This window comes from Ascaphus truei, chromosome 5, assembly GCF_040206685.1.
Source record: "Ascaphus truei isolate aAscTru1 chromosome 5, aAscTru1.hap1, whole genome shotgun sequence".
In the NCBI taxonomy this organism is placed as follows: domain Eukaryota; kingdom Metazoa; phylum Chordata; class Amphibia; order Anura; family Ascaphidae; genus Ascaphus; species Ascaphus truei.
The window spans coordinates 13074255-13096084 of record NC_134487.1 but is presented as its reverse complement, the minus strand read 5'-3'; the positions used below and the strand labels follow the sequence as shown (position 1 = coordinate 13096084).

Here is a 21830-nt window from a genome sequence, read left to right as displayed (position 1 = left end):
CAAAAACAGTTGGGCAAGAGGAAATGCCCCTTTAGGTACTTTGACATTAGTGTGTGCGCGTGCGTGCATTTGCGCACACGCAGAAATATTCGCTCCCTCCTGCACATTACTCCACGACTCTTTCAAATTGAACTTTACATGTAGAATCTACAAAAAGTACTCCAAAGTGATAGTTAGAAAATGCATATAGACTATAAAGAAGCAAGATTTACAGAGAAAAACAGATTAATCTCATTTGCTTAATTATTCAACCCCTATTCAACCCCTTTGCTACTGCAGCCCTAAATAAGATCAGGTGCAAATGAATTGTTTTTGAAAGGTCACTACATGAGTGAAATGGTTTCAGCCGGTGTGTAATCAAAGTGGTTTAACATGTAGATAATTTCCCTCAAGTATATAAAGACTTTCAAGCTGCAATTCACATAGTGATCCAACACAGCAACCATGAACACAAGTCCGGGATAAAGTGGTATAGAGGCACAGAGTAGGAAAAGGGTACAAGGAAATGACAAAGGCGCTGATTATCCCCCTCAGCACAGTGACGTCCATCATTAAGAAGTGGAAGATGCATCCTATCACCCAGACATTACACAGATAAAACTCAGATCCTCCCAAATTGAGCTGCCAGGCAAGCAGGAAACTGGTTTGAGACGTCACTCTGCAGATCTCTCAGGCTGCGGCCCCGATAGCGCTGACCGTGCTCATGCTTGAGTGGTGACGTCACCAGCTCTCCAAGCATGAGCACCGGGTGTCCTTGCTATTTTGGAAGCGCGCATGGGGGGTGTTGCGGGCAGGTTGAGCACGCTCGAAAGTAAAAAAAATTTGTTTACCCAAGCGTCAAGCCTGGGTGAGCATGCACACTTGGCGCTAGCGGGGACGCAGCTTTAAGGTCATTGGTGGTTTCAAAGTTCTGTGTCTGAGATGGGAGTCGGTGTTCACACATTAACAATAAGCCAGTCCCTACACAAAGCTGGCCTGTATGCAAAGGTAGCAAGAAAGAAGCCATTACTCAAAAAGACTCCTTAAATCATGTATGGAGTTTGGGGGAAAGCATATAGAGATGATACTGTAGACATGAGAAAATATTTTGTGGTCAGAAAAACGTGACAAAAAATTGGAACTTTTTCATTATTTCCAAGTGTTACAACTGGCACAAGCCAAACACTGCAGTTCAGCCTATCAACACCATCCCAACTGTGAAGCACGGCGGTGGCAAGTTCATGTTATGGGGACGCTTCTCTTCAGCAGGGACTGGGAAGCTCGTCAGGATAGAAGGGAGAATGGATGGTGCAAAGTACAGGCAAATTCTTGAGTCAGCCAAGACTGAAACTGGGAGGAAATTCACATTTCAGCAGGACAATGACCCGGAGCACAAAGCCACACTGGAGCGGCCCAGTCACAGACCTGACTTGCACCCAATCGAACATTTATGATGAGACTTGAAGATTGCCGTCCATCAACTGTCCCCCAACAAACTTATCAGAACTGGCTCAATTTTCCCATGAAGAATGGGAAAACATTTCCCCATCCTACTGTGCAAAGCTACTAAAGCTGCAGTTCAGTCTTTTTTAATTTTTTTTTTTACTTCAATAGTTTCATGTGTGCAATCTCTAATTACCTAAAGAACTGTATAGCTGCAGGTCAATTCGTTCTCCATGTATTGATAGGTCGCAATTTGGTGACATAATTAGTGAAGGGATCTATTTATATTCTGCTTGTCTGTCAGTGGAAGCTCATGAATATTCATGAGCAATCCTGCACTGACATGTGCTAGAGGGAGGGCCGGGTTGACAAAGGGGTGTGCCAGGGCTTGTGACAGGACATGAAGGGGCAGTGCCTTAGCAAATGCTTGTTAAAATAGAATACAAGAAAATTGGTCTTTAAAAGTTGTTTTTTTTAAAACAGAAAATGCTAAAAGTATTTTTTCTTACTGCAGAACTGATTTATTAAAAAACCCACACATGCAGGATATTGACTTAACTGCAGCTTTAAAGACCGATCCAAAAAGACCCAAAAGCAGTAATTGCTGCAAAAGGGGCTTCTACCAAGTACTGACTTAAAGGGCTGTATACTTATGCAATCAGTACATTTCATTTTGTGTATTTCCTTTGCTGACATTGAACCTTCTCATATAACAGTGTTCAGTTTAACCACTACAGCTTTGTAGCGTAGAATAAAAAAACATTATTTGTAATTAAACATGTGACATCAGTGCTATTGGGGTAAATACTTCAACATACCACTGTATATATCAGGCGTCTGCCAAGAGATTTACTCTACAAGAGGTAATATTGGATAAACTGGAATATATGTTGTTGATGTAGTGCTTAAAGGGGAACAATGTGAGATGGCAATCCCTTCCCCCGAAGAGCTTACTATCTAATATTGTATGATCTATGTGCATGCACCACGTCCGTGCACTTTTGGTATGGATGTAGGAAACAAATCGACCACGAGTCGCCTTGGTAGTTTAATCTGTTTTTCTTTCAAATATTGATGTTGTCAAATAGGATTCTTCAACATTATGCGTTAATACGTGGTCGGTTTAAAACAAATACATAGGCTTCAGAAAACGCAGCCCACCACCTTAATGAACACGGATGTACTGTGGTGTTCTGCTTTAATATATTCAGGCTCCTCTTATCTTGACTGTGTTGAGATTTTTGAGGAGCACTAAATGTGTGCAGCATCTGGCAATAAAGCCCTGTAATGAACACTTTCTTTTATCCGTCTGCAAAGTCCGATGGATGGATGGGGGGGGGGGGGGGAGATTTGTGTGTTACTGGGCTAGACGGATGAAATTGCTGTCACCGATATTTCTTATCAAGATCCAAACCTCATATATTTGTTTTCACTCATGTGGAATTCATAAAAGTACTTTGTCTTGATGTGGCGTGCAATATCCAGCCGTGACACGTCCCACGCTCCTTATTAGGCGGCGCACAATAAAATGCAGATTATTTTGTATATTATGCGTCTCAAATTGGAATGAAATAAAGAAACAGATTAATCCTGAAGGAGCAATAAAAAGCAGATAATAAACTCTTGGCTTGATACTGTTAATGCTGCAGGTCGCCATACTGTTTGTAACTGTGTGCTTTGTAGCTCCGTATTTATGATTATTAGTGTGCTGTTAAGCCTTTTCTTTCTGACATCTTCATTAACTTTTATGTCTTCTGAGCTGCTGTTGCCCTGCCAGCTTCTGTATTCCAGCAGATGGTACTGCCATAAAAGGGCTCCGGGTGCTTTGTCCTCAGTTGGGAAGTTCACGAATGTGTTAAATCAATGGAAATTGAGTTGTAAATAACGGGTTGGTTTTTACTAGTATTTGTTTGAACCCCTTAAAATTCAGGAGAAGCCCAGAATTATAGGGAACTATAAATACAATGTAGTTACATTTGCTGCTGGGGTTCTTGGACATTACATTTCTTTCTTTTTTTGGAGGTTGTTTCACATGACCGTTCCTCACATGGATTATACATGAGCTGTAACCTCACAAAGTAACACAATGATTCAGATGTTAACACTGGTGACGTTTTTACAGTACACCATATAAGAAGTGGCCCTTCATAAAGTACAGTAATTGCAATTGACAAGAAATGCAATGTGTGTGCGTACAAATAATATACAAGACCAAATACCAGGAAATTTATTATGCAAAATGTGAAAAATATATGGTTCGTATTAAGAGTGGGTTGGTGAGTAAAGACACTGACTAAACAATGATCGAGTTAAAGACACTGAATAAACAATGATCGAGTTTGAATCGGGAGCCTTCTTTTTCAGCTCCTTGTGACCTTGGGGGAAGTCCCTTTATCTCCCTTTGTCTCTGGTACCAAAATCATAGATTGTAAACTCATCTGGGCAGGGACGGTATCTGTAATAATCCTATGTACAATGCTGCTTACTGCGCACTATGTTGTAATTGTGAAGTGCTTTGAGTCCCATTGGGAGAAAAGCGCTATATGAAATGAAGTTATTGTTCTATTTATGTAGCACCATCCATTACAGCAGTAACACACATTACATAATAGGAATAAGTGCTTTGTACATGAAAGTAGACATTAGGAAAAGTAGTCCCTGCCCCAAAAAGCTTACAATCCACTGTCTCTGTAAGTGCGTCAGCAAGGTGTCATGGTAAATGCATTGGATCAACCAATGGAGTTAGCCAAATGCTTTTTATAAAGGTGTGTTTTCAGACGGGCCTTTTAAAGGTGGAGAGAGAGAGATGGTGCTAGTCGGATATTGAGTGGAATGGGACATTTGGCCGTGAGCAAAACGCAGCCGTGAAAGAGTAAAGATGGTAAAACTCTGAAGCATATTGGTTAGTATAAAAACAAAGTTTAAAAGTGTATCTAAAAATATTTATTTTTGTTATGTAAAAAAATAAATAACCAATTTATCACGGCACTACACTGCCATGTGGTGGATTGTTCTCTACAAACAAGAGAAAAAAACTAAGCAAAAAACCCATAATAAATGATGGTGAAACCCCCTAAAAGCGTTTATAGAATAGCCCTAATAGCAATTTGCCAAACTTTGTAATTGTTGAAAAGTACAGCATACATTAAACCTTTCTTCTATAAATGTATTTGACCAAAAACATAAATAAATTTTAAAAAAAACCTTTCCAATGGTGAACATGATTTTTTTTTTTTTCTATTGCTGCGGTGTTTGCTATTATTCTCAGCTTTGTAACTGGAGGAGTTCAGTCTTTTATATAAAATAAAGACTTCAAAGCGGATATACGGACTCCTTTTCAATTTTGGGGTTTGATAACATCGAAAGACGCTTCAGCTTCAGTATCTATGCTAGGAATATCTGAACCACCACTCGTTGTGAATATTTCATTCACTAGCTCATCTGTCATTGCAGATATTATCAGTCATGCCCTGGATAGCCGCAGACTATATTTTTTGACAGTGAGGTACATTTTGGTATGTTGGCATGAGAATTTTATTGTAACTTTCCATTAACCTTATATCCACTATTATTAATATTATTAGTGTTTGTGTAAAGCGCCAACATATTCCACAGCGGGGTACAATCATGTAAATTAAAAAATAGAAACAGTTGCATACACGAGAGGACAAACATGCACCAACGGGTTATGAGGGCCCTTTTCTTGAGAGCTTACAATCTATGGGAATGAGGGACAATGTTTAAACAAGGTGGTGAGGTGGCTGCTTATTGTAGGGTGGGGTGTGGCTCCGGTTGGAATAAGTCCCAGCCTGACCGTTGAATCCATTAAGGTTTCCACTACTTTACACTCAACATTCCAAGCGTTATCGTAAACCTCATGTTATAGACGCTCTGATGCAAACATTATTTGTACCATTTGCAGAGATTTTGTAACATGAGCCTGGGGAGCAGATTAGAGGTTTATCCCAGCACCCCACACACAACTTTAGCCCCTTTTCTGCTCGAAAGATCAGCACAAAATTGTAAAACGGTCCCTTCTGGCAGCGAAGGGGTTAGTGGAAGACACCATTGGTGTGTTTTCTGGAAATTTAGCTGTACTGTACCATAAGAATATGGCTCCCACTATATAGCACTTTAAGGCTAAAACCGACTGAGACCCTGGAATTAGATGTCAGTGGCCATGTGGTGGAAAGCCATTAGACCCTACCATTAGATATTTACAATTACTTATTTTCCAATGGCATAGAACCAGCGGTTGTGTCTGACACGGACTAAAAAAGGTGTCCTGTGGATTTTTTGCAACTGCTGACTGAGCAGTTACATCAACAGATGTATTTAGCAATTCCTTGGTGTGCCTCCTATAGTGAATGTGTGGGCTAAAAAAAGGTTTCAACTCTCATATGTCTTCCAAAAATCTCCCTCTTTCTTGGTATGCATAAGAAATCGATCTTTTACCGGATGGTAATCCTGGTATTTGCTACATGATTACTAAATGTATATAAACATTATATTTAAGGTTTTTAAGCATTAAAGTAGCAATACAGGTTGCATTGCATTTTTTTGTATAGGAATGAAGCATGGGGTCTCCCTGCTTCCAAAGATGCGGTCTTCAGATAGGGGTCCCAATATCTATGTAGCCAGTGAACTGTGTGCCTAACGAAATGGCAGCGTTTAAATGGGCCAATAGGAAGCCGGGACGTCATCCCTTGTGGCTTCCTATTGGCCTGCGTGCCTGGGATATTTTAACGCCACAGATACCGGCACTGCTACTGAGGTAAGTATCTCTGGATGCAGGGAGGAAATTAACACAGTTTAGCTCTGTTGAATCCCAGCTTCAATGCTGTAATAATCAAAAATAAAAAAGCACAACAATGAATGAGACCTGTATTGCTGCTTTAATATGCAGCTGAACCCCGTTCTAACGTGGTGCTCGGGGGCACAGAATGAGATCGTTACCAGGATTGCGATTTAAAAAAAAAAATGGCTGCCGCGTTTAGGTGTTTCACGTCAGCCGGATGGGAGAGCTGGGATAACTCTCCCAGCTCTCCCTGAAGTCGGCGTCGCAGCGGCAGCCCCACGCAGCACTTACCCGGCATCTGCAGCGGCAGCTGATCTGTGTGCTGTGCAGAAAAGCTGAGAGTCTGCAGGGGGGATCTCAGGGAGTCAGGAGAAGCCGGGCTGGAACCAGCTCCCTTCTCTGAAAACCCTACCCCCCCACCCCCAGGTGTGTGTGTGTGTGTGTGTGTGTGTGTGTGTGTGTGTGTGTGTGTGTGTGTGTGTGTACATTCCTCTCAGCAAATCCTGGAAGTTTGCCCCACCTCCACCCCCAAATTAAAAAAAAATATATATATTATTTTTTAACGGGAGCCACACTCACACTGCGTTATAAGCGAATCGCGCTAAAACGGGGTTGAGCTGTATTAATATAAAAAGGTATAGAAAGCTAATGCACATACATTTCATGTATACATTCTACAGAAGCGAACCCATCTAAGGCCACGTCCATAGCAGGGGAAGCCGCGCTGAGCCGTGCGGACGTTCCGCGCTGAGCCCCGGCATCCTCAATGTGGATGTCTTTAGAGGTGGCTCACGCGAGCGTCCGCAGGCGTGCTGAGGAGTTGGATTTTTCAGCCGATAGCCAAGCTGTTTTTCAGCGCGCTGTCGGCTGAAAACATCCAATCAGCGAGAAGCAGCATCAACGTCACGGCGCTGTGACGTTGACGTCGGTGCGTCACGGGCGAATGGCCCAGCGACGTCACTGCCCCGACTCCCGATCGCGCCCGCTGGCTCGCCTGCATGTGCATGAAATCGCACAGGATTCAGCAGGATTCAGCCTCAGCGTCAGCGCGGTTCAGCACTGCTCCCATCTCTATTGACGCGGCCTTACTCCATTTGAAACAAACTACAGAACCAACATTTGTATTTAATTTTTGCAAAAACACATTAGTACATAATATACTTCTTAAATGGTGTAATTCATGCACGATATATGTAAATATATATTTGATGTGGTCAATTCTTACTATATGGTTGTGATTTTTGTACCAGTTATGAATGTTGTGATTTATACGACATCTTTACCTATAGAAGCCCCACACCTAGAGTGTCCACTTGGGATGTTTAATGACAATCTCATTTTACAGTAATCTTCCCTGGGTGTGTCTATGAACACAACATTAAATCTGCTTTCCTTTGTGTGTGTTTTTTAGTTAATGAAGAAGAGCTTAGAAGAAAGATTGCCGAGGAATTGGCTTTAGAACATGCACGAAGACAATCGGAGTCTCAAAAAAGGTTTGTCTGTAAAAATGACATACAAAGTATACGTGTGCAATGTCAATATCTTGTGAATTTTTCTGTGAGGTTTTTTTATATTCTGTAAAAAATGCTCCACTTTCATTCACTTTTCATTCTTCTGTTACTTTTTTGCTGTTAAAGCAGGAATACTAAATGTCACCTTTTTTTTCTTATGTGTTTATGTGAAGCACGTGACAATATATAATTTTACATTCTTACCTAAGCTGGCAATCATTTGGTGCTCCTGTTATAAATCTGTAAAAATCCTGATTGTGTGACTATCATAATGGCTGCTTCAGTCAGTGTTGGGCCTTGGCCATGTTTGGCGCTTGCTCGCGGAAGCGTGCTGACGCGCGCTCCCGCTCAGCACTGAGCCCCTACAGCCGCAATTAGAGCTGCTTTAGTAGGGGCTCACCTGCGCTTCCGCGCGCTTGCGGAAGCGCAGGTCTTAAAGGAATTTAAAATTCTCCCGCTTGCTGGCGAGACATGCCGGTCACGTGAGCGGTTCGCCCAATGAGGGCGAATCAGCTCCGTGACGTCACTGGCCCGCCCCCGGCCAGTGACGCGCCCGCCCCCGGCCTGCCCCCTGACGGTCTGTCCCCCTTCTGCCCGATCATTGTCCCCCTTCTGTCCTGATCCCTGTCCCCCTTCTGCCCGATCCCTGTCTCCTGTGTGTGTGTGTGTGTGTGTGTGTGTGTGTGTGTGTGTGTGTGTGTGTGTGTGTGCATTGTGTGTATGCGTGTGTGTGTATGTATGTGTGTGTATGTATGTATGTGTGTGCATGTGTGTGTGCATGTGTGTGTGCATGTGTGTGTGTATGTGTGTGCATGCATGCATGTGTGTGTGTATGCATGTGTGTGTGTTAATGCATGTGTGTGTGTTAATGCATGTGTGTGTGTGTGCGTGCGTGAATATATTTATCAAAGTTGCACAATGTTAATAAATAATTTATTCTCACATGTCTTTTTTTTAATTTTTAAAATATTATATAATACACACACACACACACACATACACACACACACACACACACACCCACACACACACACACACACACACACACACACACACACACACACACACACACACACACACACACACACACACACACCCACACACCCACACACCCACACACCCACACACCCACACACACACCCACACCTGTACCGTCTTAGCCGAGCTTAATAATCAAAACAAATAGACGAAACCATTCTGTGGCTAACGAAATGCTTTTATTTGTGCGAGCTTTCGGGATACACTGAGCTCTTCCGGCGGTGTTACAATGGATAAAGCAAGAGAGGTTTTTATTTAAAACCAGTGCATTTTGGAATGCATCTGACTGACACCTATCCCTCCCCCCTGTGCAGTATGCGATTTATGACTTAAGGTGTTAAATGGTTTGTTTGTGTGTGTGTGTGTGTATAAATTTATAAAGCGCCCACAGTGTATACAGCACTTTACAAAATGTGTGTGTGGGAGTGTATACTAATGTTGTGGGTAGGTGTAGTAATGTAAGCGGGTGTTGCATTACTATTAATGTGTGTAGATACTATTTGGTACCTATTGGTATATAGGGATAGAATTACATTTGTCATATCTAAGTGTAAGCTGTGTGTGCTTTCATATAGCGCAGTATGTATAGACATTGCTATACTGTACATACTTACACATTTCATGTCTCTAACGCATAAATAAATAAAATGTAAGGCTGTGGCCCCGCTGTTGCTGACCGCACTCATGCTTGAGTGGTGACGTCACCAACTCTACAAGCATGGGTGCGAGTGTCCTGCGAATTTTGCGGGGGTGGGGGCCTATTGAGCGCACTTTAAACACTTTTTTTTTAGTTGCCAAGCTTGGGAGAGCGTGTGTGCCTGCGCATGAGTGAGTGTGCTCCGAGTGAGCGGGGATATGAGAATTCACATTCCACAAAGTAAACTTGGCAAGCGCCGCCCGCCTTGCGCTAGCGGGGACGCAGCCTAATATGTACGTCTGCCACTCTCTCGATCACTGTGTGCAGCGGGGGGCCCGGCCGGTGCTGCTTAGGCCTCTCTGTGCCGCCCAGCATCTCCCCAGTTGCTGGCATGCCTCCTCATTGTTCCACGCGGGTCACTCTGGGACGTCATCGCGCTGGAAGTTGTGGCGCGCACTTCCGGGTTCGCGTTGGCATCAGAGAGACCCAGCGAGAGACAGTGCAGGAGGCTGCCCAGCAGCTGGAGAAATGCCGTGAGGCAAATAGAGGCCTAAGAAGCACTGGCCGGGCCCCCCTGCAGCACACCGTCAGAGAGGCGGCAACCTGCGAGAGCCGTTTGTTGGTGCGGGAAGAGCCGCAGGTTGCTGACCCCTGCACTATATTGTAATTGTGAAGCGCTTTGAGTTCCAATTGGAGAAAAGCTCTATATGAAATAGTAAATATCATTCTTATATTACTAAGATAACATTGTCTATTGTTACCGTTTGCAGCTCAAACTGCTGGGAATAATGGCAACAAATCACAAACAGGAAAAAGTTGCAAAGATCTTGCACAGCTGGAGAGGTGGACTAAAGCCTGCTATAGAAATCACAGGATGCTTGAAATCTCATTAAAAATTGTATGAAGAGTTGAATAAAGGGGGGAAAAATAGTTGATATTATTATCTAATACTACAGAACAGATTTATTTAAAAAAAAAAACCCCACAATTAAACATATAAGATTTCACTTATTTTGCTGCTTTAAACCCATTGATCCCTAGAATTGCTAGCAAGTAATTACCACTTAGGCATTGTTTCCAGCATCAACAGGGTTGAATCAGAAGCGTCATTTTTAATAAGTCCTAAGAGACGAAATGTATGTTTGTTCACCATTATGACCAAGGTTAGGTCAGGACACGAGCGCTGTCCTTAATATATCACATGTGCTGGACTTCTGGGATCTGCATGACAGCAATTCGATAACTTCATGGCTTCCTTTTGTGTTTGGAATTTTAAGCGTCGGCTTTGGATCACCTGCAGGATAAACCTAGATGTTCAAATATGTATGTATTGACTCAAATCCAAGTGAGCGCATTAGATTTATAATTGTTTCACTGAATTCCATAGAGAAAAAGGAGCGTTAGTGTATTGCATGAGTGGCCAATGCCAGTCCTCAAGGGCCACCAACGGGTCAGGTTTTAAGGATATCCCTGCTTCAGCACAGGTGGCTCAATCCGTGACTCAGTCATTGATTGAGCCAACTGTGCTGAAGCAGAGAGATCCTTAAAACCTGACCTGTTTGTTGCCCTTGAGAACAAGAGTTGGCCGCCCCTGTTGTGTTGTAGCTGTCAATGCATCGCTTTGCATGAGTATATGGGAACATTACTATGTCATTTGATGTACTGCAGTGCTAAGAGGCTCTACCTGCATCAAGCAAGGTGGTCTGTTAGATCATCTTTGCAGTTGCAGCAGTTCACCATGTTTACAACATATTTACAGAACCAGGCCTTAAAGGGACACTTCCGCCTAGCCTGTCCGATGGAGTTAAAGCTGCAGTTCAGTCAATATCCTGCATGTGTGTTTTTAATAAATCAGTTCTGTAGTAGGAAAAAATACTTTTAGCATTTTCTTTTTTTTTTTTAAAAAACAACAACTTTGAAATACCAATTTTCTTGTATTCTATTTTAACAAGCATGCTTGTTCCTATAGCAACGATTTACATTCCCCATATTTAAATATGTCGCCAAACTTTGCCGATCAATAGACGGAGAACGAATTGACCGGCAGCTATGCAGTTCTTTAGATAAGTAGAGATTGCCCACATGAAACTATTGAAGTAAAAAAATAAATTAAAAAAAAAAAAGACTGAACTGCAGCTTTAAGGGGTTAGAGAAAGGAGGTTTGAATCTCCTGCGTTATGCAGGCCTGTAGGAAGCCGCAATTACATCTGTTGCAGCTTCCCAATGACCCCACGTGACTCATCGGTTTAAACCTTCATGACTTACCTGTGAAAACTTCTCCGGTAAGTATCTCAGGAACCAAGTGCTCCCCTCGGCTGAAAGGAATGCGTGGACCCCTTGCTTCTCACCTATATAAAAATGAGAGGGGGTCAAGGTGTGACTGTTCCTTTAAGATGTTTGTTTTTATTTATTTTTTAAGTTTGTGGTAAAGGGCTTGTAAAGGCTTTATGCGAGTGTCCCAACATTCAGATTTGTTCATTTAAACCAGCACTCACCCTACACACTCTGGGACATGAGTTCTGCATGGAGACTTTAGTATTGGTTCCTGAAAATATTACAAATTAATTTGAGACTGTTCTCCCTGGTAACCTCTGTAGTATTTCAATAACTGCCATATTATGCATAATATTGGCTGCTAATTAGGCTGAGGTTCACGTTTATCTGTACACACACACAGTATATGCAATACCTATTTTTAAATACAGTGATTAATAAGGTCCGTACCCTGATCCACCTAATGTGATCATTAATGTTGAAGTCGCCCAGGTGGAAATATTGAAATTGTAAGTTCTTCAAATCATGGCTTCCTTTTGCTTAGTCACAGAGAATACATTTTGTCTGATTTTAATATTTATAGCGTTGTTCTGCTGTTTGCCACAACAAATAAAAAAAAAAATAACAAAACAAAAGAAACTTAACCGTAAAAATTATTTATTTTTGCCATGAAGTTAATTAACCCTGTTTTCCCAATAAGCGTGAAACGAGCATATTTTACATACTGTACTGTAGGTCAGAAGAATTAAAGGTGTTTTACATCTTGGTAAGACAAAGAAACACTAAAACGTGTAGCTTTCTTAAATCAGAATGCAATTATTGCACTGCTTCTTAAATGGCTCATGTGTTCTGTTAATCCATTCACACATACAGCAGTATATCACTATTTATTAGGCTGGGTTGACAGAATCTGTAATTGGTTAGTACTGTGTAAATTATCCAAACCTCATTGGGCATCCTTTTAAATAACAAGTGAGAAGGAAACCGGTCTGCAGTGCTGAAATGTGTGACCTTAAACATCATGACTTTTTTTAATTGGATTATTTTTTAATTTGATGTTTACCTGTCTCTAGCGATGTCTAGCATGCTTTTTTTTTTTTTAAATACATTTTTTCATTCATTAACTTGCTGTAATGCTCCTGTATAATTAATTTGCCCTAAGTTGATCTGCATGGGGCAGGATGTGCGGGGTACAAGAGACCGTTTTATACTTCTGGAGCAGAGAGCAGGCAGCTTCATTTTAACCTTGACAAATGGCTGAATATAGAATTCATTCTCATTTGAGCATATGGAGAACCTCAGTGGAGCCTTCCTGTTCTCCTCCTCATGTTAGCATTTAGATTGTGTGTAGCTGCATGATAACTGTAGGTGAGTAAAATGGCACACTTGTGAAGCCACAAATACTGCGGTTATCCAAGCCCCGAGTAGTCTCTTCTAATCTTGGGTTTTAGTTCTAAGGTCATGGCTTTAGAAACTAGGCATGCAGGATAGCATGCTGCAGTCCTCTGGCTTTTGTTTTGTCTATCTACAAATAGGCGAATACCTATCAAAACTGGGAAGAGTTTGATTAATTCAATGTATATGGCCATACTTGGAGATTAACCTATGTGCGATAAACGGATATCCTTGATCTATGCTTTTATTTTAACTGTGCTTTAAAAAAAAAATAAAAAAAATCAGTCCTAATGACAAGACCTGTTAAATGGAAGGGAGGATTTTAACATAGAATTTAATTTTGACCTTCACTACACTGTAGGTAAAATAGACCTTATAATGTGTGATAAGTAAATATTGAATTATTGTGCAGGGCTTACATTGTTTTCTTTTTTTTGCCATATCCAGATGAGTAGAACCGATTCTGGACAACGGGCATACAAGATGTACCTTAACGTCTTCCATACCTCGACCTTCCCAGAGTAAAGGCAGGTTGCGGAAATTACCCTTTTGAAACGTATGTCTGGTAGCCCGCTGACGTCATCATGTCAGTGCAGCTGGTCCAACCAGGAGCAAACCTCTCAATGGCCGCCAGATAGCAGCTCCCTCTACTCACGAACCCCCAGCCCGTCTACATGGGCTGAGCTTCGGTGGTAGGATTTCAGTGGTTCTAAGACTTCAGGGTTACCTGATAGGGCATTTCCTCCCCTTCCCCTCCTGTCCGATCACTGTTGAATCCTAATGGCAGGGTTCAGTTTAGGTTACCACAGCTGTGCTTACTAGCATAGGCAGGTTGGTATAAATTCCAACCACACCTCCTCTGCTACCATTGCTGATCTCAGCAGTGGTATCCAGAATATGCAGGTCCAAGTGCCTCTGACACTACTGGGCAGATTGCCACTGGACTAGTATTACCGCTATTAACCCATTGATACTTCTACTGTATCCTGTCTGTCGCTACCAGGATACATCACTTTACCAGGAGATTCACCCTCTGGATCATGCGGCATGTCCCTGTTCCCTGCACATAGTGATAGCTCTAATCACATTACTGTGTGTGCAGTACCATCTAGACCATCAGTACCCTGCGGTTTGAATATGCGTTCTTTGCCATCTACTCTACATGGCTAATGTTGTGTAGCTACTATATTCACAGATAGCTATTCTTTGGTAGCATAGGTACACACGATTGCTCTCTGTGTACTTTTTGTTGTGTGTCGCCTTTATTTCAACTAGTCCATTTGACCCCATTAAAGTAGTTAATTAAAGAGTTTTTTTTTATTTTTTTTTTATTTTAAATTACATACTGTTCGCAATTTTGGTATCTCTACCATTGAATCTGTGACGTCCCCCGTAAGCTGTAATTGGCAAGTTGCTGCAACCTGCACTACGTACTACCTGCTCTGTGGTCCCTTGCCTTATACACCTATTCCTATACCATCAGAGTAACGAGTGCACGCTCCTGGGGGCTCCTTTCTTTGCCTACTCTCCTCCCATGGAATGACCCATCCGGCTTAGAAATTTCTTTCTCCGCTTACATTACCACCCCTAGTGCACCCATCTAGGCTGAGCGGGTGTCTCCCTCTCGTTTTGCAGTAATTCCAATGTAATGATATTGATACTATTCAATTTTTAGTTGGTTCTGGAACGATTCCTTACAAAGTTGGAAGGATAGTAACCTTAGATACTCCGGACTGTGGCTTCAGTTTCCATTGGTTCCATTGGAAAATGGAGAGTCCACATGCAATGGCAGAAAATGACCTACGTCAGGGGGATTGTAGCTGTGTTCACACGTCGAAGCAAAGATAGAGTTGGATTTGATTGTGCGGGGAAGATCCCCAAGCATATTTATTTAACGTTCAATGTTTTGATTACTGTTTTTTTTAATGTTTAATTGGAGAACCAAGAGAGAAAATCGGTGTTTTCAAGACTTTCAAATAGTATAAGCTGATTCTGCATCATCATACTGAGCATGGAGACCAGAGAGCCAGGAATGTGCTTCTTGGATTTCTCCTGTGATGAGGCTACATGATTGCCTTTCAAAATATAATTGTGAAGCACCTTGGGATTGAAAGGTCCTGTATAGTTGGTACTTTCCCCTTAGAGCTGTGTCAAGCCTCCTGGTGGTGAGAGATGTTGGAGGCTCAGCTCCCAGTGGAAGGAAAGACTTGGTTGTAATTGGGGATATTTGTCTAGGTGACGCAGAGACTCACTCTGCAAAGGCAGATGGCGCCATGCCTCATGAACCTTTGAGATGAGAAGGTGTCTCTGGTCAGCTGGGTGCAGCTGCTCCATTAAGTTCTGCTGAGAAATCTGTGCAACGCATTGGAACAACCTTGCAAACACCTGCACTGGGGAGCACAGGGCAGCAAACAGCCAAGCTATAAGAGATCAACCGGCTATGAAATTCACATCAGCAGTGAACAGAAATGTTGTTATTGAGCGAGAAAAGTTTATGGGTAAGAATGGAAAACTGCCATGTTTTAAAGGTGCCGTCCCACTTTGGATTAATAGGATTAATGCCAGTGGTCAAAAGGATACAACTTTCACATTCTGTTATACAATTGAATGCTTATAGATCTGATTATCTAGTCACAAGGAAGGATCAACCAACATCTCCAACTTAACAGAAAACAAAGGAAAAATATTCATACTTAAAAAAAAATACAAAATAATAATAAATAAATACATTTTTTAATGATGACAGACTTACCTGTTCAGCAGCCAGTCTATCTATGACCAATGTGAACTAATGACAGTGGCATGTTTAATAAGGTAATGCAGTGTGCTGTACTTTGAATGTATTTTTTTAATACATATTCGAGTATTTCACTTTTATTTAAATATTTGACTTATTTTGTCCTAGATGCTAAAATCTACAGGTACAGTACATGAAGTGCTATTGATGCTTTTTGTTAAGTAATCATGATGCCATCATTAACCAAACTGATAACATTGAGGACAAGAGGTATGTAACAGGGACGTATCCCTGTTTAAATAAAGCTGCCTCTAGTGGTCTGAAAATCCTGCAGAGAGCTAGTTAACTGCATATAGTCAATTAACCAGCTCCACCTGGGTAAACAGAGGAGGGTAAAAGAAAACCCTGCTGTGGACAGACTCCTTAACACAGAAACACTGCAGACATAGGGAGATGAAGTCTTGAGCACACAGAAGAGCTGTGCTGATAAGATACCAGACCTCTTTTCCTGGACCCACCTAGACTCAGAGACTGCCACAAAGAGCCCCTGCATACAGGTACCTCTTGAGACTTTGGGGTGATAGGAGGGTAAGGGGCTTTCCACCCCAGCTTTGCAGATAGTGACTGGGGACGTAAGTTTGCCCTTACACAGGGATAGATGTTTATTTCTTTATGTTACGTTTTGCCTTAAACTGCTGTTTTAAAGTGACAGGCTAAATAAAGCCTTCTTTAATTTCCCCCTAATCGGTCTCCCTGAGTATACCTCTGCCAGGTCTCTTACAAGGTATTACACAGAATCTGGTGAAAAGAAACAAATGAATTTTTCAAGGGATACAACTAAAAAAATAAAATAAAAAACCCCATTGTACTGTACTGATGGATGAATCATTCTAGGGAAGTCAATTACATGGTTGTATTTTTGTCCATATGTGAGATTCTTTAAACTTGCCACTGTCATTAGGTGTGTCTGGGCCTACATGGAACTGCACCTTTTCAAGCCTATCTGTGCCTCGATCTTTCTAATGAACGTTACTTCCGTTTGTTGGCAGCAAATGGGGTGAATGAAGTTCACTCGGTGAGGCATAGGTACAGTATTTTTTCAATTGATGATGTAGACCAGTAATTCCCAACAGGGGGAGCACGAACCCATAAGAGATTGCGAGGGGTCTCTAAAAGGGTTCCCCCCCAAAAGATATAATGGTGAATCCCAAGTAGTATAGTGGGTTCCTGAGCCGCTGTGGTGACTGCACACTTAGTAAGGCCCCAAACCACCTGGGCGAAGGCAGTATAATATAAGTGTAAATTACAGCATGAGCTTCCAAAGTCGCTTCCCGCCATGCTTTGCATCCACTGGGGCAAGTCATGCCGGGACATGTTAAAGCTCCCGCAGTGATTGACGGATATACCAGCAATGCGGTCTGTACATACACGGGGGCAGTTTGAGGCCTTAAGTGTGTTTCCCCCCCATGAGCTCAGGACACTATACTTACTGGGATCAGTGAAACATTTTTGTTAGCGATAGTATGCGGAGTTGTCAATAAAATGTATTAATTAGGGTTTTGTGGAAAAAATATTTTCGAGCAGGGGCTGCACAATGTAAGGCTTTAGACTGTTCCAGTGGACAAGGTCAAGACCCATACATACTTAAATACATATAACGTGATCGCGTCAAAACCGGGCGCCGGGGACGGTGAGGATTACTACATCTGTGAAGATCCACACCAAGTATCTACCGCAGAATTTACCAACTCCAGTTCTCAGGGAACCCCAGCAGGTCAGGTCTTAAGGATATCCCTGCTCAAAATGACTGAGCCGCTGACTGACCCACCTGTGCTGGACCTGGGATATCCTTAAGACCTGACCTGTTGGGGTTCCCTGAGTACTGGAGTGGGGAAACACTGATCTACCCTATTCCAACATCATGGACTTTTAAGTTGTCTTTGGACTATATATTGACGGCCATGTTTTAAACCATTATTCGTTTCATTGCACGAATCTATTCAGACATTCTTCAATGCAGATTATTTAGCATATTTTTCTGTGGGGCGTATGTGATGAGGCTGAAAAGGTCAAAGAAAATAAAAAATGTCGGTGCCGTTTAAGTGCGTCTGCGGCTTTAACTACAAGTTTGACTGCTTGTTGCAAGGATGTGGTTGAGCTCTGTCAGCTCCTTGACAATCCCCTTTCAGCTTCCTCCCAGTCAATATGTCCTTTTTCCACCTTCTTTTTCAGCATGAAATAACAAATTTCCCAGGCAGGGTACAAAGTGCAAGAAAAATGAAGAGCAATATTAAAAAAGAACCCTTCGGGAGACCGTACAAACAAAAAAAATGTTATATTATTATATTGAAATCGATACCGGAGGCCTAACCTTTTGTGGTTTTGTACACATTGAGGCTTTTTTCTTATTGATCTCTGTTTTAATAACATGTTTATTCTAGTTTTCTTGGCTAGGTCTTGAGAGAATAAACAGAAAAGATTAAATTCTATATCATCACAGACACAGCCAAGTTGGGCTGTGGTATTCCAGTCTTAAGTGATGTGTTTATTTGTTTATCTATATGCAGGATAATACCAGACATTGAACAAGGGTGAAAATTAGCTAGATCATCTCCCTCTTGTTGCATTGTTTTGACAGGTTTGCAAATTGATTTAATTTACAGGAAATTACTCTTACTGCTGTCATCATTTTGGGTTGTATTGCTGTATTATCAGAAGAGAGACTTTCTGCTGATTATTTTTTGGATATTTCATATTGATTCTGCAGTATGAAAAAAGAGACCTTTTAAAAAAAACTATATATATTTATTTCGACAAACCTATACATCTGCATGATTGGGCGAGTGGATTTAACATCGTGGCGAGCTCCTATTGGCCCAAGCAGCACACGTATATATAACGTATATATAACAAACAAAGAAAAAAAGCAGCGCCTCTAGAAGTGTGTAATTAAATTTTCTAGAATTTATAGTGCTGGTGATTACTAAAAGAAATATAAGAGGAAAATGAAATTAAAATAATATGTGAATAAAAAATGAACTACTCTAATATTGTGATGGCACATAAATAGACTAGATGCCTGTGCATAATAACAAGAGATAACTAAGAACAAACAATAGCATATAGTTAAATTAAAATAACTGTAAAATACACATAAAAAGAACGTATAAAAACAAGAAAAGAGGGTAAAAACCAGTCCTCAAAATGATAGTCCAATGTAAAAAATGGAAGCTGGTACAAGGGGTCTCCGGCTGCTCTCAGAATCGACAAACCACGTCCATAGGGAATCTACAGAGAAAAAAGAGGAGAGAGCGCACGCCCCATAGTGTGAAACTGTATATTTAATGAGGGAAAGGGGAGGAGGGGGGGTAAGAAATGCACTCACAAAAGTACAGATAAAATAGCATTGTGTGATAATAATCGCCACCATCTGGTTGCTGCCCTCCGTCCTGAGAGGGAGCGTCATTACGTCGGACGCATTGACATTACGTCATCACGAAGCGCTGGAGTGAACCAATCCAAGCGCTGGCACCATAGAGGCCTGCAAGCAAGGAGCAGCAACTTTCTACGATCCTTGGACACTTTTACCGCATCTACTGGCCCTGGACATCTGCTGGGACTGTGGCCCATCCTGTTTGAGATCGGTTATTCCCCCAGGACGGAGGGCAGCAACCGGATGGTGGTGATTATTATCACACAATGCTATTTTATCTGTACTTTTGCACTCCCTTGAGAAAGGTCCTGTGTCAAGGACCGAAACGTCGGGTTTATGTGCCGGTTTTTCTACTGAATACACGCTGCTTTTTGTACCTTTGAGTGTGCTGTCTCCTTCTTGCCTCGTGATCTTGGGATCCTGGATCTACTCGGTAAGGAACCTATCTATACATTACCTGTATGGGACAAGCACCTTTTTACCACATATGTGTGTGCCATCTGTTTATTTATTTATATATATATATATATATATATATATATATATATATATATTCACGCACATTTCCTAGAATCCCTGGTGGCACTGGAAGCATTGTATGCTAAGAGATGATGGGGAAAAGCAGAGATGGAGACTTGTCTGAGACGTGTGAATGTGCTCACTAGTGATATTTTTGTGTTCCTACATACAGTTAAACACGAGAACATACTTACACTATACTTTTTGGTACAGTGACGTGCTGGAAGCCTTTACTGCTGTATCCACTAATCTGTCACTCAAACCATGAAGAGAATCAATAGGGAATCAATATTAATTAGCTCCTATGCAAATTAGTGTAATTAAAAGTGTCTTTTGATTATTGTAAAATAAAAATTCTAACCATGGGGTGTATTTAAGGCCTCTGTGTAGCAGGAATACTCTGTTTTTATTGCAAACATTTAGTTACATTTTACATATAGAATTGCTGCTGCAACATCTATGGTGACAACTTTGACATCGATATATTACCTTTTGGCACTGTAAGGTATTAGAGAAACTCTGCGTCATTGTAACAAGTAGCATTGATATCTGTAACAAATTGCTGCATGTAATCGTTCACTGTAGTTTGGGTGCACTTGTATTAGGAAAAGTGCTGATCATGAGATTTCTGTCATTCCACATGACCATTCATTATAAAATCTAACTTCAGCTCAGTCTTTGCTGCAGCTCCGTCTTCTTGTGCTGTGTTGGTCTTGGAGAAGTGCAGATTGTGATGGTATTCAATGAAGTTGTAAACATGTCCCCTTTTCAAACACATTTAAATAAGTCTTGTGAGGCTTCCGACCTTGTGGTTAAACTACATCTAAGAGCAAATTGATCTATTAAAAGGAATCGCAAACCTGCTCAATGTTATGATTGTTTGTAGGGGCTCCAGAGATTTGTCCCTAGCCCAACACTCGAGTGTACAGTACATTGCGGAGATTTGTATATATTTTGGGTGCAGCCATGATTCTTATTTGTGTATCAGAATCCAAGCAGTGCCTGCCTTCATTAAATATTAAAGCCGACATAGAGTAAAACTATTCATTAATATTGCACCGTGGCCTAAACGGCATTGTGCAGAACATTTTAGCATGTCAAGGCTGACACAGTTCATTGCCAAACATGTTTGTGTTAAAACGGCAAAATGAAAAAGGAATCAAATGTTTGTCGCTGTCGGAAAAGCCTTGTAGCCCGTCGGATAGTGTAAGGCGGTGTCCATGCTGCCGAAGACCGCGCGGCGCGATCACATTGCCTTAAGGCATTAATCGCGCCCGTAGACCAGGTGTGTGCGCGACAGCAGGAGGGGGCGCGGTGCGTGAGGAATCAGTTGAAAGTGATTTCTCGACGGGCAGGTCACGTGATGTCAGACACGCCCCTTGACACGCCTCCCCACTGCGCGTCTACTATGGCTAGAAAACACACCTGCTTCATGCGGGTGACGTCAGACACGCATGCCTCCGCGCTGTCGAAGGCTGTATGGACGCAGCCTAAAGGATGTGAATGTGGGATTGTGCGAGTTCTAATTATACCTACGCAAATTACAGGAGGGGGCAGACCCTTTGTAAGCGTTCACAGATATTGGACTTGAGTATGAGCACGCCCTCTCTTGCCAAACACTGATAAGTACCATGTACTCCTCGAAATGCGATTTCACTCAAAATTCCCCTGCTTTCCAGTGACTTTAAATGTAGCAGAAGTGCTTATTCTCTAGTGTGGTGCCTAGTGTCCTATCCAAGTCATTTTAGGTTGTGTTTTGAAAAATGTGTGAGCGATTTCCTGGAAAAATTACAAAGATTAGTGACTTCTCTTAAGCCATCACTTTTTAGATTTAAATCGAGAAACGGTAAACGTCTTTTGTAAAGTAAACAGGCATTCCCTTTGAACCGCAGACCCTGGCTAATCCTGCAGTTGCTCCTTTGAACATCTCTGGAGGAAATCTCACACTCTCGCAGACTTCCTTCACTACAAATGTATGCTATCCTGTTTCAATTATGTTCTCTCTAAAACTTAACAAATCTACTTTTCCTCACTAATCAACACGCACATGTCTAATCCACGCCGAC

General features: G+C 41.8%; 1 protein-coding gene across 2 annotated transcripts in view; it reads left to right on the top strand.

Annotated features, from left to right (window-relative positions):
* CHCHD3 (coiled-coil-helix-coiled-coil-helix domain containing 3) overlaps positions 1-21830 on the top strand; it is a 272832-nt gene that overhangs the window by 26316 nt on the left and 224686 nt on the right. For both annotated transcript variants that reach the window (XM_075599346.1, XM_075599347.1), the window contains exon 3: positions 7632-7713. In XM_075599346.1, the coding sequence (XP_075455461.1) occupies positions 7632-7713 (82 nt within the window). The remainder of the gene's footprint in view (positions 1-7631; positions 7714-21830) is intronic.